Source organism: Sapajus apella, unplaced genomic scaffold (genome assembly GCF_009761245.1).
Source record: "Sapajus apella isolate SASKATOON/1434 unplaced genomic scaffold, GSC_monkey_1.0 scaffold37, whole genome shotgun sequence".
In the NCBI taxonomy this organism is placed as follows: domain Eukaryota; kingdom Metazoa; phylum Chordata; class Mammalia; order Primates; family Cebidae; genus Sapajus; species Sapajus apella.
The window spans coordinates 21,502,612-21,521,425 of NW_022436977.1; the positions used below are offsets into that span (position 1 = coordinate 21,502,612).

At 45.7% G+C, this 18,814-nt stretch overlaps 1 protein-coding gene across 5 annotated transcripts in view; it reads right to left on the minus strand.

Annotated features, from left to right (window-relative positions):
• Positions 1-18,814, minus strand: part of TUBGCP4 (tubulin gamma complex associated protein 4) — a 54,163-nt gene that overhangs the window by 18,344 nt on the left and 17,005 nt on the right. For all 5 annotated transcript variants that reach the window (XM_032297702.1, XM_032297703.1, XM_032297701.1 and 2 more), the window contains 3 exons: positions 16,092-16,293; positions 6,666-6,831; positions 6,295-6,419 (listed from right to left, as the gene is read on the minus strand). In XM_032297702.1, the coding sequence (XP_032153593.1) occupies positions 6,295-6,419; positions 6,666-6,831; positions 16,092-16,293 (493 nt within the window). The remainder of the gene's footprint in view (positions 1-6,294; positions 6,420-6,665; positions 6,832-16,091; positions 16,294-18,814) is intronic.

Here is an 18,814-nt window from a genome sequence, read left to right on the forward strand (position 1 = left end):
AAACCTGCCTTGGCCTTTAGATGGGGGTGAGGCAACGTCTTAAAATTTTGAAAGGACAGAAACATGGGTCGTTTAGATATTTACTTGCCCACAAAGAGTCAAATTAAACGATACTTCACAGCCATTTTAAGATAGAACATTCTGTGTCTACATCATAGCTCTATCTCTGAGGACCAGGAGTTTTTGAGACAGTGACTAGAAAGGGAAATCATATTTATAATACATTCCTGTGCTTCCAACCCATGGAGATTTGATGCTCCTAGCAGTTCCAAACACTGACATAAATGCACTGCTTTTTAGTCCTACGTTTCAAAAACTCTAGTAGAGGTTTTGTCTTTAGTGGGTGGACTGGCTTGCTTAATTAGAAGTACCTGCCGGGCGTGGTGGCTCACCCTGTACACTCAGCACTTTCAGAGGCCGAGGCAGAAGGATCACTTGAGCCCAAAAGTTCAAGACCAGCCTGGCCAATAGAGTGAACCCCTCGTCTCTATTAAAATACAAAAAAATTTGCCAGGAATGCTGGCGCAGGCCTGCTGTCCCAGCTACTCAAGAGGCTGAGGCACATGAATTACTTCAACCCAGGAGGCAGAGGTTGACTCCAGCCTGGGTGAAAGCAAAGGGAAAGGGGAAGGGAAGGGAAAGGGGAGGGGAAGGGGAAGGGAAAGAGAACAGAAAGGGAAGGAGAAGGGAAAGGGAAGGTGAAGGAAAGGGGAAGGGGAAGGTGACAGTGAAGGAAAGGGGAAGGGGAAGAAGGGAAGGGGAAGAGGAAGGAGAAAGGGAAGGTGAAGAGGAAGAGATGGGGAAGGGATGGGGACAGGGACAGGAATGAGAAAGGGAAGGTGAAGGGAAGGGGAAGGGGAAAGGGAAACAAAGGGGAAGGGGAAGGGAAGGGGAAGATGAAAATGAAAAGGGAAAGGGAAGAAGGAGGAAAAGATGAAGGGGAAGGAGAACAGGAAGGATCGGGAAGGGGAGAAGAATGGGAGGGGAAGGGGAAGGAAAGAGAAGAGGAAGAGAAAGGTGAAGGAAAGGGGAAGGTGAAAGGAAGGAAAAGGGGATGTGAAGGGGAAGTGAAGGGGAAGCAGAAGGGGAAGGTGAAGGAAAAGGTGAAGTTGAAGGAAAGGGGAATAAGAAGGGGAAGGGGAAGGAAAGGGGAAGGTAAAGGGGAAGGGAAGGAGAAGGGGAAGGTGAGGGGAAGGGAAAGGGAAGAGAAGGGAAAGGGAAGGGGAAGGGAAGGTGAGGGGAAGGGGAAGGTGAAGGTGAGGGGAAGGGGAAGGGAAAGGGGGAAGGGAAAGGAGAAGGTAAAAGTGAATCAGAGGAGAAGGTAAATGTGAAAGGAAGGGGAACAAGGGGAAGGGGAAGGGCAGGGATAAGGGAATGGGAAGGGAAGGGGAAATAATGGGGAAGGGGAGGGGAATGAAAGGGAAGGGGAAGGTAAGGGGAGAGAAAGGTGAAGGTAAGGTAAAGGGAAAGTGAAGGGAAGGCGAAGGGAAAGGAAAGGTGAAGGTGAAGGAAAGGGGAAGGGAAGGGGAAGGGAAAGTGCTGGAAAGGGAAAGGTTAAGGTGAAGGGAAGGGGAAGGAAAAGCAAAGAGAAAAGGAAGGGAAGGGGAAGGAGAAGGAAGGGAAAAGGGAAGGTGACAGTGAAGGAAACGGGAAGGGGAAGAAGGGAAGGGGAAGGTAAAGAGGAAGGGGAAGGGGAAGGGGTAAGTAAAGGAGAGGGGTGGGGGAGGGGAAGGAGGGGTGGGGGAGGGGAAGGAGGGGTGGGGGAGGGGAAGAAGGGGAAGGGGAGGGGAAGGGGTATCAGAAGGGGAGGGGTGGAGAAGGGGAAGGGGTATGGGAAGTGGAGGGATGAGAAAGGGAAGGTGAAGGGAAGGGGAAGGGGAAAGGGAAACAAAGGGGAAGGGGAAGGGAAGGGGAAGATGAAAATGAAAAGGGAAAGGGAAGAAGGAGGAAAAGATGAAGGGGAAGGAGAACAGGAAGGATCGGGAAGGGGAGAAGAATGGGAGGGGAAGGGGAAGGAAAGAGAAGAGGAAGAGAAAGGTGAAGGAAAGGGGAAGGTGAAAGGAAGGAAAAGGGGATGTGAAGGGGAAGTGAAGGGGAAGCAGAAGGGGAAGGTGAAGGAAAAGGTGAAGTTGAAGGAAAGGGGAATAAGAAGGGGAAGGGGAAGGAAAGGGGAAGGTAAAGGGGAAGGGAAGGAGAAGGGGAAGGTGAGGGGAAGGGAAAGGGAAGAGAAGGGAAAGGGAAGGGGAAGGGAAGGTGAGGGGAAGGGGAAGGTGAAGGTGAGGGGAAGGGAAAGGGAAAGGGGGAAGGGAAAGGAGAAGGTAAAAGTGAATCAGAGGAGAAGGTAAATGTGAAAGGAAGGGGAACAAGGGGAAGGGGAAGGGCAGGGATAAGGGAATGGGAAGGGAAGGGGAAATAATGGGGAAGGGGAGGGGAATGAAAGGGAAGGGGAAGGTAAGGGGAGAGAAAGGGGAAGGTAAGGTAAAGGGAAAGTGAAGGGAAGGCGAAGGGAAAGGAAAGGTGAAGGTGAAGGAAAGGGGAAGGGAAGGGGAAGGGAAAGTGCTGGAAAGGGAAAGGTTAAGGTGAAGGGAAGGGGAAGGAAAAGCAAAGAGAAAAGGAAGGGAAGGGGAAGGAGAAGGAAGGGAAAAGGGAAGGTGACAGTGAAGGAAACGGGAAGGGGAAGAAGGGAAGGGGAAGGTAAAGAGGAAGGGGAAGGGGAAGGGGTAAGTAAAGGAGAGGGGTGGGGGAGGGGAAGGAGGGGTGGGGGAGGGGAAGGAGGGGTGGGGGAGGGGAAGAAGGGGAAGGGGAGGGGAAGGGGTATCAGAAGGGGAGGGGTGGAGAAGGGGAAGGGGTATGGGAAGTGGAGGGATGGGGGAGGGGAAGGAGAAAGAAAGGGGTATGGGAAGGGGTATCGGAAGGGAAGAGGAAGGGGTATGGGAAGGGGAGGGGTGGGGGAGGGGAAGGTGAAGAGAAAGAAAGAGGAAGGGGAGGGAAAATGGAGGGGAAGGGGAGAGGTGAAGGAGAAGAGAAGGGGAGGGGAGGGGAAGGGAAGGGAAGGGGAAGGAGAGGGAAAGAAGTGAAGGAGAAGGGGTAAGTGGAAAGGGGAGGGGAGGAGAAGGAGAGAAGGGGAGAAGGGAAGGGGAAAGGAAAGGGGAGGTGAAGGAAAGGGGAAGGAACAGGGGAAGGGAAGAAGAATGGAAAGGGGAGGGGAAAGGGAAAGGGGGGAAGAGGAGAGGAAGGAGGAGGGGAAAGGGAAGGAGCAGGGGAAGGAAAGGGAAGTAGAAGGGAAGGGGAGGGAAAGAGGAAAGCGAGGGGGAGAGGGGAGAGGGACAGGGAGGGGGATGGAGACGGAGGGGGAGGGGAGACAGAGATGGGGGGAAAGACAGAGATGGAGGGGAGACGGAGACTTGGTGAGAGACGGAGATGGGGACGGAGACCGACACTGACACCGACACCAAGAACGAGGGGGAGACCGAGACCGAGGCCAAGATGGAGGGGGAGATCGAGACCGAGGCCGAGACGGAGGGGGAGACCGAGACCGAGGCCGAGACGGAGGGGGAGAACGAGACCGAGGCCGAGACGGAGGGGGAGACCGAGACCGAGGCCGAGACGGAGGGGGAGACCGAGACCGAGGCCGAGACGGAGGGGGAGACCGAGACCGAGACAGAGGGGGAGACTGAGACTGAGATGGAAGGGGAGACCGAGACCGAGGCCGAGACGGAGGGGAGACCGAGACCGAGACCGAGGCAGAGACGGAGGGGGAGACCAAGACCGAAACCGAGACCAAGGCCGAGATGGAGGGGAGACTGAGACCAAGGCCAAGACGGAGGGGAGACCGAGACCGAGACCGAGACCGAGGCAGAGACGGAGGGGGAGACCAAGACCGAAACCGAGACCAAGGCCGAGACGGAGGGGAGACCGAGACCGAGACGGAGGGGGAGACCGAGACCGAGCGAGACCGAGGGGGAGACCGAGACCAAGACTGAGATGGAGAGGGAGACCAAGACAGAGACGGAGATTGAGTCAGAGGCAGAGACCAAGACTGAGGGGGAGACCGAGACGGAGGGGGAGACCGAGACGGAGGGGGAGACCGAGACGGAGGGGGAGACCGAATCGGAGGGGGAGACCGAGACGGAGGGGGAGACCGAGACGGAGGGGGAGACCGAGACGGAGGGGGAGACCGAGACGGAGGGGGAGACCGAGATGGAGGGGGAGACCGAGACGGAGGGGGAGACCGAGACGGAGGGGGAGACCGAGACCAAGACGGAGGGGGAGACCGAGACGTAGAACGAGACCGAGAAGGAGGGGGAGACCGAGACGGAGATGGAGACGGAGTCAGAGGCGGAGACCGAGACGGAGATGGAGACGGAGTCAGAGGCGGAGACCGAGACGGAAGGGGAGACCGAGACCGAGACCTAGACGGAGGGGGAGACCGAGACTGAGACCGAGCGAGACGGAGGGGGAGACCGAGACCGAGACGGAGGGGGAGACTGAGACCAAGACCAAGACAGAGGGGGATACTGAGACCGAGACCTAGACGGAGGGGAAGACCGAGACCTAGACGGAGGGGAAGACCGAGACCGAGACGGAGGGGGAGACCGAGACCGAGACGGAGGCGGAGACCGAGACCGAGGCCAAGACGGAGGGGGAGACCGAGGCCGAGACCCAGACCGAGACAGAGGGGGAGACCGAGACCGAGACCGAGACGGAGGGGGAGACCGAGAGCGAGACCGAGACGGAGGGGGAGACCGAGACCGAGACCTAGACGAGGAGAAGACCGAGACCAAGAAGGACGGGGAGACCAAGACGGAGGGAGGGGGGCAACTGGAGGAGTGGGGAGGAGACCAGGGGAGGTGGTGGCGGCAGCAGAGACTGAGACGAAAGGAAAGCGATCTGCCTGCCTCAGCCCCCAAAATGCTGGGATTACAGGTGTCAACCACCACACCTGGCCCTTATGAGGAAATTTTAAAACGTGCACTTGCACCAAGTTCTTAGTTCCAGTGCCTCTGATTCGTAGGTCAGGAGAGGGTAGGTTCTTAGGCAGTTTAGTATGGCTTTATAACTTGTACTTTTATTTGTGCACATAATCATCTTATGAATCCCACCCCCCTCTCCCCTTCTTTCCCCTTCCCTTTCCTTCCTGGGAGGCAGAGGTTGTAGTGTGCAGAAATTGCGCCATTACACTCCAACCTGGGTAACAGAAAGAAAATACCGTAAATAAAAGAAAATAAATAAATAATAAAATTTTCTCATGCAATTCTATGCTTAGCCAACACTGAAAGCCATGAATATAGTTAACAACACAGCTGACTAAATGTCTTGTTTCAGGTTATCACATATCCATGAGACAACTGTTAATATAAGCCACAGAACATATATCCTCGTTTGAAAATTACTGGTCACAATTGAAGTTGGTGGCACCAGCACAATTCAAAATGAAGAACACTGTGCTCCAGGAGTCAGAGGCCTGGCACTGACCTCACTACGGCTACTTACTGTGCCACACCAGACAAGTCAGCTTGCTGAATATTTGTTTCATTTATAAGAATGAGAAAATAATATTTGTTCTGCTTTCCTCTTAAGATTATTATCTATATAAATGAAAGTTATAAAGCCATATTAAACTACAGGAGAGACACTACAGTTCGTCAGAATTAGTTCATTCCTTGGAATTACTGCAAATGATAGAGACAGATCCAAATGCTGATTTTCAGAATCAAAACCAAGACCTCTCCTGTATTCAACTACCCAACTAACTAAAAACCACCTGTCTTTTGGTTAGATGAGAAAAGAGGAGGGCAGTTCTGCCTGTGTTACTAAAAACAGAGGCTTTTCTTTTCTATTTTCTGCCTTCAACTCTCTCCAACAGCTCTTTCCAAGCTCAGCTCTTACCACAGCAAGAAAAAAACAAAAGTCAAGTAACTCAATTTCTTTTCTTTCTTTTTTTTTGAGACAGAGTTTGGCTATGTTGCCCAGGCAGGAGGGCAATGCTGTGATCTCAACTCACTGCAACCTCCACCTCCCAGATTCAGGCGATTCTCCTGCCTCAGCCTACTCGGTAGCTGTGACTATAGATGCACGCCACCGTATCTGACTAATTTTGTGTTTTTAGTAGAGATGGGCTTTCACCATGTTGGCCAGGCTGATCTCAAACTCCTAACCTCAGGTGATTCACCTGCCTTGGCCTCCCAAAGTGTTGGGATTACAGAAGTGAGCCGCTGCACCCCGCCAAATAACTCAATTTCTAGGGAGCTAGTCCATTTTCCTCCTTAAAAAAAAAAAAGAGGAAATGCAAACCTCAGCCACAGTGCTGCGAATGCGATCCACCACCTGTTCAAAGTCCACCAAGCTGAAGAGTGGCTGCTGCTTGAGACGGTGCAGCTCTGCAGCAAAAGTGTCCTCCTGGTTTTTCAAAATGGATCCTGCAAAATAGGAAGGCACCGTCAAAAGAAGACAGAGAGCACCCAGGACAGACAGGGTTTCCTGGAGAGGGCTAATCTTGGTGGGGCAGCAACTTCACCTGCTTCTTAGACAAACATGATTCTGCTACAATCTCAGGACAGGAATATTACCAGCCACTTTCTATGACCAGGCATACTGTGGGGCCACATAGTATTAAGGCAGAAGAACGTTTGAGGATGGGGTACATTGGACAAGGAGCTTTTTACCTTTTCTAGTCAAGTTCACATTTTGATTCTCAAACATCTGGACAGATTCTCCAACAAACAGGATTTTTTCGGCAACCCTCACTGGAATGTAGGATGGTAAAATCTCCACTCGCAGGGAAAACTGCTTCAGAGATGGTGCCAGCATGTTCTCTTCCTCTATGAGGCGCTAGTCAAGGAAAGAGTGCACACTGAGATGCAGTATGAGAAAGAGAAAAAAAAAAAAAAAAAAGAAAATATCTAGGAACTCTCCCAACCCATCATTTAAAGTAAAGATGCAGGGACTTAAAATCTGGTGTTCCATAGTTCTCAAATGACCAGTTTTGGAGAGATATATTTCCTCTTCAGGCAGCAGAGTGGCATAGTGGAAATAAGAGTGGCTTTTTAAATACTGGGATTTGGGCCCTCACTCTACCTTTACTATTGCATAAAAACTTGCACAGTCGAGGATCCAAGATGGCTGACCAGGAACAGCTCAGGATTGCAGCTCCCAGTGAAAGTAGACAGGGTGAGTGGATGCCACATTTCCAGACGGATTTTTATTGCCCACAGACCAGGAGATTCCCGGGCAGAGGAGCCCCATGGGTTGCCAGCGCGGCTGCTTTGCCAGCGCCCTGGCACGGCGGTTCTCCATACAAAATACACTGGTCCAGGTGCCCTTTTAGCTGGCGATTGAGGCCCCGGGAAGGCAGATCACCCATTCATCTGATTTAAAAGGGGACTGAAACAGGGAGCCAGGCCAGGAGATTCCCGGGCAAAAAAAACCTCCATGAATCTCAGCGCCGCTCTTTCAGCTGGCACAGTGAGTTGCCTCACGGGAAATCACACAGATCCTGGCACCTTTTCAACAGGCGACTGGAACACCTGGGAGAGAGTCAACTGTTCAACTAAAAAAAAAAAGACTGAGTCAGGGAGCCAGGCGATCACGCTTGGCTGGTCCCACTCACCCCGCACCGCCCCCGCCAAAAAAAAAAAAAAAAAAAATGCAATCGAAAAGGCTCTGGGTTGAGAGTTTCACAGCAAGCACAGCTGAACCCGGGACGGTCCAGCTCTGTGAGGGAGGGGCGTCCGCTATTACCGAGACACTCGACCACTACGGAGGTAGTCTGCGGTTGCCGAGGCAACCTGCCATTACAGAGACAGTCCGCCATTACAGAGGTGGGCCACCATTGCTGAGGCAGTTCTAACTACACCCATGTAAACAGGACTGCAGGGAAGATAACATGGCAGCTGGGCAGAGCCCACAGCAGCTTAGCAAAGCCTCTGCAGGCAGACAGTGACTAGGCTGCCTCCTTGCTGGGCAGGGCAGCCCTGAAAAAAAAAAAAAAAGGCAGCAACACAACGGAAACTCATAAAGCCCTAACTCCCTGGGACAGAGCACCTCGGGGAAAAAGAAAGGAGTTTATGAGTTCTGCTGCAGTAGACCTAAAACGTACCTGCCCAGCAACTCTGAATGAACAACGGCGCTCACAGCTCAGCACTTGAGTTCCTATAAAGGACAGCCTGTCTCCTCAAGCAGCTCCCTGACCCCCGAATAGCCAAAGAGTCACCTCATAAAGCAGAGAACAGACTGACATTTGGCAGGTATCCTTCTGGGACAAAGATAGCAGAAGAAACTGGTAGCAACCCTTACTGTTCTGCAGCTGCTGCAGGTGATCCCCAGGCAAGAAGGGCCTGGAGTGGACCTCAGCAGTCCTACAACAGAAGGGCCAGACTGTTAGAAGGAAAACTAAGAAACAGAAATAACTTCATCATCCACAAACTGGAAGTTCACTCAGAGACCCAATCTGAAAGTCACCAACTACAAGGACAACACGTGGATAAATCCACAAAGATGGGAAGAAACCAGCGCAAAAAGGATGAAAACACCCGAAACCAGAACACCTCTCCTCCTAAAAGGGATCACAACTCCTCAGCAGCAAGGGAACAAGGCTGGATGGAGAATGAGTGTGATGAAATGACAGAATCAGACTTCAGAAAGTGGGTAATAACAAACTTCTGTGAGCTAAAAGAACATGTTCTAACCCAATGCAAAGAAACTAAGAACAGTGAGAAAAGATTTGACGAAATGATAACGAGAATGGACAACTTAGAGAGGAATATAAGTGAATTGATGCAGCTGAAAAACACAACACGAGAACTTCGCGAAGCATTCACAAGTTTCAACAGCCGAATTGACCAAGCAGAAGAAAGGATATCAGAGGACGAACATCAACTCAATGAAATAAAACAAGGCGGCAAGATTAGAGAAAAAAGTGTAAAAAGGAATGAACAAACTCTCCAAGAAATATGGGACTATGTGAAAAGACCTAATCTACATTTGATAGGTGTAACTGAAAGTGAAAAAGAGAATGAATCCAAGCTGGAAAATACTGTTCAGGATATTAACCAGGAAAACTTCCCCAACCTAGCAAGGCAGGCCAATATTCAAGTCCAGGAAATACAGAGAACACCACAAAGATATTCCTCAAGAAGAACAACCCCAAGGCACATAATTGTCAGATTCACCAGGGTTGAAATGAAGGAGAAAATGCTAAGGGCAGCCAGAGAGAAAGGCCGGGTTACCCACAAAGGGAAGCCCATCAGACTCACAGCAGATCTCTCAGCAGAAACCCTACAAGCCAGAAGACAGTGGGGGCCAATATTTAACATCCTTAAAGAAAAGAACTTTCAACCCAGAATTTCATATCCAGCCAAACTAAGCTTTATAAGTGAAGGAAAAATAAAATCCTTTGCAAACAAGCAAGTACTCAGAGATTACATCACGACCAGGCCTGCTTTACAAGAGCTCCTGAAAGAGGCTCTACACATAGAAAGGAACAACCAGCCACTCCAAAAACATACCAAATGATAAAGAGCATCAGCACAATGAAGAATCTGCATCAACTAATGGGCAAAACAGCCAGCTAGCACCAAAATGGCAGTATCAAATTCACACATAACAATATTAAGCCTAAATGTAAATGGACTAAATGCCCCAATCAAAAGACACAGACTGGCAAATTGCATAAAAAGCCAAAACCCATCGGTGTGCTGTATCCAGGAAACCCGTCTCACATGCAAGGATACACAAAGGCTCAAAATAAAGGGATGGAGGAAGATTTACCAAGCAAATGGAGAGCCAAAAAAAAAAGCAAAAGTTGCAATTCTCATCTCTGATAAAATAGACTTTAAAGCAACAAAGATCAAAAGAGGCAAAGAAGGACATCACATAATGGTAAAAGGATCAATGCAACAAGAAGAGCTAACGTTAGATCCTAAATATATACACACCCAATACTGGAGCAACCAGATATATAAGGTAAGTTCTTAATGACTTACAAAGAGACTCAGACTCCCACACAATAATAGTGGGAGACTTTAACACCCCATTGTCAATATTAGATCAACCAGACAGAAAATTAACAAGGATATCCAGGACTTGAACTCAGACCTGGAACAAGCAAACCTAATAGACATTTACAGAACTCTCCACCCCAAATCCACAGAATATACATTCTTCTAAGCACATCACACCTACTCTAAAATTGACCACATAATTGGAAGTAAATCACTTCTCAGCAAATGCAAAAGAACGGAAATCATAACAGTCTCTCAGACCACAGTGCAATCGAGTTAGAACTCAGAATGCAGAAACTAACTCAGAACCGCACAGCTTCATGGAAACTGAACAACTAGCTCTTGAATGTTGACTGGATAAACAATGAAATGAAGGCAGAAATAAAGATGTTCTTCGAAACCAACGAGAATGAAGACACAACATACCAGAATCTCTGGGACACATTTAAAGCAGTCTCTAGAGGAAAATATATAGCAATAAGTGCCCACATGAGAAGCAAGTAGAGATCAAATATTGACACCCTATCACCAAAATTGAAAGAGCTAGAGGAGCAAGATAAAAAAAACTCAAAACCTAGCAGAAGACAAGAAATAACTAAGATCAGAGCAGAACTGAAGGAGATAGACACAAAAAACTCTTCAAAAAAAAAAAAAAAATCAATAAATCCAGGAGGTGGCTTTTTGAAAAGAACAAAATAGACCACTAGCCAGCCTAATAAAAAAGAAAAAAGAGAATAACCAAATAGATGCAATAAAAAACGATAAAGGGGATATCACCACAGATTCCACAGAAATTCAAACCATCATCAGAGATTATTACAAACAACTCTATGCACATAAACTAGTAAACCAGGAAGAAATTGATACGTTCCTGGACAGTTGCATCCTCCCAAGCCTAAACCAGGAAGAAGTCGAAACCCTGAATAGACCAATAACAAGGGCTGAAGTTGAGGCAGCAATTAAGAGCCTACCACCCAAAAAAAGCCCAGGTCCAGATGGGTTCACAGCTGAATTCTACCAGACATACAAAGAGGAGCTGGTACCATTCCTTCTGAAACTATTCCAAATAATTCAAAAAGAGGGAATCCTTCCCAAATCATTTTATGAGACCAACATCATCCTGACACCAAAACCCAGCAGAGACCCCACAAGAAAAGAAAACTTCAGGCCAATATCCATGATAAACACAGATGCAAAAATCTTCAATAAAATGCTGGCAAGCCAAGTGCAACAGCACATCAAAAAGCTTATCCACCATGATCAAGGCTGGTTCAACATATGCAAGTCTATAAACGTAATTCACCACATAAACAGAACCAAAGACAAAAACCACGATTATCTCAATTGATGCAGAGAAGGCCTTTGACAAAATTCAACAGCCCTTTATGCTAAAAACCCTCAATAAACTAGGTATTGACGGAACATTTCTCAAAATAATAAAAGCTATTTATGACAAACCAATAGCCAATATCATACTGAATGGGCAAAAACTGGAAGCATTCCCTTTGAAATCTGGCACTAGACAAGGATGCCCTCTCTCACCACTCCTATTCAATATAGTACTGGAAGTTCTAGCCAGAGCAATCAGGCAAGAAAGAGAAATAAAGAGTATTCAAATAGGAAAGGAGGAAGTCAAATTGTCTCTATTTGCAAACGACATGATTGTATATCTAGAAGACTCCACTGTCTCAGCCCAAAATCTCCTGAAACTGATAAGCAACTTCAGCAAAGTCTCAGGATACAAAATCAATGTGCAAATATCATAAGCATTCCTATACACCAATAACAGACTTAAAGAGAGCCAAATCAAGAATGAACTGCCATTCACAACTGCTACAAAGAGAATAAAATACCTAGGAATACAACTAACAAGGAATGTAAAGGACCTCTTCAAGGAGAACTACAAGCCACTGCTCAATGAAATAAGAGAGGACACAAACAGATGGAGAAACATTCCATGTTCATGGTTAGGAAGAATCAATATCGTGAAAATGGCCATACCGCCCAAAGTAATTTACAGATTGAACGCTATCCCCATCAAGCTACTAATGACCTTCTTCACAGAACTGGAAAAAAACACCTTAAACTTCATATGGAACCAAAAGAGAGCCTGCAGAGCCAAGTCAATTCTAAGTAAAAAGAACAAAGCGAGAGTCATCACACTACCAGACTTCAAACTATACTACAAGGCTACAGTAATCAAAACAGCATGGTACTGGTACCAAAACAGAGATATAGACCAATGGAACAGAACAGAGGTCTCGGAGGCAACACAACATATCTACAACCATCCGATCTTTAACAAAACTGACAAAAACAAGCAATGGGGAAAGGATGCCCTGTTTAATAAATAGTGTTGGGAAAACTGGCTAGCCATGTGTAGAAAGCAGAAACTGGATTCCTTCCTGACACCTTACACTAAAATTAACTCCAGATGGATTAAAGACTTAAAGACCTAACACCATCAAAACCCTAGATGGAAATCTAGGCAAAACCATTCAGGACACAGGTGTAGGCAAGGACTTCATGACCAAAACACCAAAAGCATTGGCAACAAAAGCCCAAATAGACATAGGGGACCTAATCAAACCCCACAGTTTCTGCAAAGCAAAAGAAACAGTCATTAGAGTGAATCGGCAACCAACAGAATGGGAAAAAATTTTTGCAGTCTACCCATCTGACAAAGGGCTGATATCCAGAATTTACAAAGAACTAAAACAGATTTACAAGAAAAAAACAAAGAAGCCCATTCAAAAGTGGGCAAAGGATATGAACAGACACTTTACAAAAGAAGACATACATGAGGCCAACAAACATATGAAAAAATGCTCATCATCACTGGTCATCAGAGAAATGCAAATCAAAACTACATTGAGATACCATCTCATGCCAGTTCAAATGGTGATCATTAAAAAATCTGGAGATGCTGGAGAGGATATGGAGAAATAGGAACACTTTTACACTGTTGGTGGGAGTGTAAATTAGTTCAACCATTGTGGAAGACAGTGTGGCAATTCCTTAAGGACCTAGAAATAGAAATTCCATTTGACCCAGCAATCCCATTAGTGGGTATATATCCAAAGGAGTATAAATCGTTCTACTATAAGGACAAATGCACATGAATGTTCACTGCAGCACTGTTTACAATAGCAAAGACCTGGAACCAACCCAAATGCCCATTGACGATAGACCGGACAGGGAAAATGTGGCACATATACACCATGGAATATTATGCAGCCATCAGAAATGATGAGTTTGTGTCCTCATCCAGGAACATGGATGAACCTGGAAACCATCATTCTCGGCAAACTGACACAAGAGCAGAAAATCAAATACCGCATGTTCTCACTGATAGGCAAGTGTTGAACAATGAGAACACATGGACACAGGGAGGGGACCACTACACACTGGGGTCTGTTGAGGGGAAATAGGGGAGGGACAGTGGGGGGGTGGGGAGTTGGGGGGAGAGATAGCATGGGGAGAAATGCCAGATATAGGTGAAGGGGAGAAGGCAGCAAATCACACTGCCACGTGTGTACCTATGCAACAATCTTGCATGTTCTTCACAAGTACCCCAAAACCTAAAATGCAATAAAAAAAAAAAAAAAAAAAACTTGCACATTCGATCACTTTCCTTACTTATACAATGAAAGAGGTGGTCTTCTTTGTTTTCCAGGTCTTGCCTCTATGCTCTGCTGGTATGCCTCAGGGCACTGTCCCAGACTGTCTTTTCCTCTCATCCTACACTTCTTATACAATCACATCATGTTCTGTGAATGATCAGTATAACAGAGTTTTAAAGTTTGGGTCACAGATCTCTCTCCAATCATAAAAACTATGAACCTTCCAGACAAATGTACAGACATGTAACATTTCATGAACCTCCTGAAGCCACCCAAGGGCCCCATATTAAAAACCTCCTAGCTCCATGCTGATGACTCCATGTATAGATTTAGAGCAAGCTGGAGTGCTCTCATGAGCCTCAGGCTCAGCCCACTGAACATTTCCCATAAGTTCCTCAAACTCAACATGCCCCCAAATTAGACCCATCTGCTTCCCCGCATACCAGGAGTATCCACCCTTATCATCATTACTTGCCTGCTGCTGAAGGCAGAAACCTGGGTATAATCAATGATTCTTCCCCCTTGACTGATTTCCAAACACTTACTAGGCCATTGATTCCACAATCTAAGCACCTCTCACACCTCTCTATTCTTAATTTATTGTTACCATCTTTGGTTTAGGGCACTATTATTTTCACGTATATCTCCCTAGCATTCTCTTAACTGGTCGACCTACCTCTAATCTTGATTTTTAAAAAATGATTCCCCATACAGCATCCAGAGTGATTTATCATGAAGTGTGGCTGTGGTACCCACTTGGTTAAAATTCAATAGCCCCCAACTCTTTTCAGGTTCAAGTACAAATTCATTTCCACTGTTTACATGCACCTTTGTGATCTTGCCTCTGCTTAACTCAAGTTTCATCAAGTACCAATTAACAGTTTTAAAGACCACCTCTCCCTCATACCATCCCTTGTAACATTTTACCTCAGCCTTTGACCATTTCAATTGAATTACTAGTTTCCCCAAATGAACCATGTCCTTAATGGTCCCTGCACTTTACACACATTATTCCTTCTGCCTGGGTATTTCTTGACCTCTCCTCCCAAACTCTTTGTAATTTAGACATAACTTCCACTGAAAAGCCTTCTCTAGTTACTCCAAGACCGTAGCCCATGACCATGTTCCAGGAATGCCCATATTTAGTCTTTTCAGAGCACTTAGAATACTATAATGTAACTGTTTACTTTTCTGTATCTCTTTCCCTAAACTAAGCTCCTTAGAGACAGAGACTACTACTTTTTATTTGTCTACACAGTTGTAGCACCTAGAACAATGTCTGGCATAACAGGCATTCAATGAAATATTGCCACAGAATAAATGAATGGATGGATAGATGGATGAATATGGACCATGTAGGACTTTGAGGAGTCTAATCAAAACAGCAAACAGGCTGGGTGTGGTAGCTCACACCTGTAATCCCTGCACTTTGGGAGGGCGAGGTGGGTGGATCATCTGGGGTCAGGAGTTTGAGACCAGCCTGGCCAACATGACAAAACCCTGTCTCTACTAAAAATATGAAAAGTAGCTGGGTGTGGTGGCGTGTGCCTGTAGCCCCAGGTACTCGAGAGGCTGAGGCAGGAGAACTGCTTGAACCTGGGAGGTAGCGGTTGCAGCGAGCCAAGATTGTACCATTGCACTCCAGCCTGGGCAACAGAGCAATACTCCTTCTCAAATGCAAACAAACAAATAAAACAACAAAACTCCAAACTGTATTTAAAATCTAAAATATAGATAGCTACTCCTTTAGAGGTAAGACTTATAATCTTTTTTTTTTTTTTTTTTTGAGACGGAGTTTCACTCATGTTACCCGGGCTGGAGTGCAATGGCACGATCTCGGCTCACCGCAATCTCCACCTCCTGGGTTCAGGCAATTCTCCTGCCTCAGCCTCCTGAGTAGCTGGGATTACAGGCACGCGCCACCATGCCCAGCTAATTAGTTGTCTGAGGCAGGAGAATTGCCTGAACCCAGGAGGTGGAGATTGCGGTGAGCCGAGATCGTGCCATTGCACTCCAGCCCGGGTAACAGGAGTTCTCTTGCCTCAGCCTCCTGAGTAGCTGGGATTACAGGTCCGTGCCACCATGCCCAGCTAATTTTTTGTATTTTTAGTAGAGACGGGGTTTCACCATGTTGACCAGGATGGTCTCAATCTCTTGACCTTGTGATCCACCCGCCTTGGCCTCCCAAAGTGCTGGGATTACAGGCTTGAGCCACCGCGCCCGGCCTAAGACTTATAATCTCTTAAATGCACATATTGGAAAAGGGGGAAACAAAAATAAACCTCAGAAACATATTTTCTATTTTATAGTCTCACACCAGTTAAGATAAAGTCAAAAGTTTACATCCAAAGAACTGATGGAAGGTGCTCAGCTATGAGCTGAGAAGGGAATCACCAGAAGATCATTATGGCTGCACGCTTTTCTGACTCCTGGCAGGAGGGTGCTAGGCTGCTTTCTGGGCTCTCACCAAGTCCTGGAGTTCTCTCAGTTGTTTTCCTGTCAGTCCCCCAATGCCCAGATCCTCCTCGTCCTCTTCTGGCTGGGCACTGACATTACCAGAAGATGGACCCTGTTTGATAAAGAATTCTTCATGCTGGTCCAAGAGGAGTCCATGGAGCATCCAGGCTGAGAGCTGTTTATACATGACCCCATGGCAAACGGCCAGGATTCTGAGCAGAGTGGAAAGTAAAAGGCTTAGAAATCTACTTAAAGAATACTAAACCCCACAAATGTCACAGAAGTCATGCTTTAAATTGTCAGAGGATAAACAGAGGCCTGGGAGTTTGATGAGTCATAAGGGAAATAACCAGTTAAGTTAAAAATAATTGTGCTATTTTAATTTAAATGTGGGTGAACTAACTCACTGAATTTCCATGTTTGCAGCCTACATAATGAAATATAAAATGTTCAGTACACGTGCTGATATTACTTTAGGGAAGACTTTTTTTTTCCTTCTTTTATGTAATTTTCAAAACTAATGAGCCCTAAATATGTACAACTGTTTCACGGCAATAAAAAATAAAAATAAAAAAATTTAAAAAGGGACTTAATGGAGTCTCTTTTTAGCTAACAGTATTAAATTTGTTTTATTTTTGTTGGAATCACATAGGGAGAGAAGGTTCAATATGTGAGTGCCAGGTATACTTGAAAAACTATTATCTAGCAAAATCCAGAAACTAAAACAAAATGCAGAATGTTTGTTGGGGAATAGGATATTCAGATGGTCTCAAAGGATCACCTACTAGATAGCATATTAATTAAAAAGGGGAAAATGGACCTCCACAATGGAGCAGCACGTGATGAAAACACCTAAGCCAAGTGATCCATCTTCACAACATCAGTAATGGGATAAACTTACTTTCTGTGTCTTCTAATATGATGCAATGGGAAATAATGTCACCTATGTAGTATTCTTTCCAAAAATGTTTAATCTGAATCTAATCATATGGAAATAAATAAAGATTGTGAAACATTATACAGGACAGAACTCTTAAAATGTCAGCCTCATCAAAAACAGCAAGAACAACAAAAGGCAAGGGGGATGGCTCTAAATTAAAGAAAACTAAAAAGACATGAGAACCAATGCAGTATGTGAACACTGATTGGATCCTGGATTGCAAAAAAAGAACAGCTACCAAAAAATTTTGGGGGACAAATAGAAAAATTTAGATACAGTATTATTGAATTAATGTTAACTTTCTCGAATGTGATATGGAATTGACATTACATAAGAGAATCCCTTTTTCTTTTTTCTTCCTTTTTTTTTTTGAGACAAGGTCTTACTCTGTCACCCAGGCTACAGTGCAGTACTACAATCATGGCTCACTCCAGTTTCAATCCCCTGGACTCACACTATCCATCCATCTCAGCCTCCTAAGTAGCTGGGACCACAGGTACATGTACCATGCCTAATTTTTTGGTATTTGTAGAGATGGGGTCTCACTATGTTGCTTTGGCTTGTCTCCTAGGCTGAAGCTACCCACCCACCTTGACTTCTCAAAGCACTAGGAATACAGATGTGTGCCACCATGCCCAGCCAAGAATGCCTTTTTTCTAAAGTCATACAAGTTGAAGTATTTAGGGGTTAAGTGTTAGAATATCTGTGACTAGTTTCAAATGATGTGGCAAAAAAAAATTGTGGTTTGTGTATTTCACATATACGTATAGAAGGAGAAAGAAAAAAGAAATCAAATGTGGCAAATGTTAACAAATGGTGAAACTAAAGGATATACTAGTGTTTGGTTGTTTTTTTTTTGTTTTTTTTTTTTTTTTTTTTTTTTTTTTTGAGACAGGGTCTCGTTCTGTCATCCAGGCTGGAGTACAGTGGCAAGATCTCAGCTCACTGCAGCATCAACCTCCTGGCCTAAAGCAATCCTTCTACCTCAGCTTCCCATAGCTGGGACTACAGGCAGGCACCACACCTGGCTAATTTATTTTTAGTATAGACAGAATCTTGCTGTGTTGCCCAGGCTGGACTTGAACTCCTGGGCTCAAGTGATCCCCCTGCCTCTGCCTCCCAAAGTGCTGGGATTATAAGTGTGAGCCACCAAGCCCGGACTACAAGTGTTTTATCACACAATTCTTTCAACTTTTTTGTAGGTTTAAAATTTTTCAAAATAAAAAGTTGGGGAGAAAAAGAAATTACAAGAGCTAGAGCTTGTTATTTGTAGTATGCCAATCTCTCTTTAAAAAGATCAAATGTGAAGCCATTTACGTTTATGCATTTCTGAGTATGTGGTCTGTAAAGTCTGATCCCTGCAAACACAGAACAAATATGTATATATAACATCATCTACATAAGATTTGATATTATATACCTAAAAGTATAATAGAGAATTAAGTCCCTAAGGCATGTTCTGAAAAGTTTCCCACTTTAATGAGACTTCATTCATGCAGTGGTAAGAGTGGAGATTAAGTGGCCTGGCCAGGTGCAGTGGCTCACACCTGCAATCCTAACACATTGGGAGGCCAAGGTGGGAGGATTGCTTGAACCCAGAAGTTCAAGACCAGCCTGGGCAACATAGCCAGACCTCATCTCTACAAAAAATTAAAATTAAAGAAAAGAAAGAAACAAAAAGAGTTGTGAGTGGCCTCATGGACTATCTATTATAAATTTTTCAATGAATGTCACTTTTTTAAAATAAGGAAAATGGAGAAATGGAAAGATCAAACATGCAGTCTTTGATCATA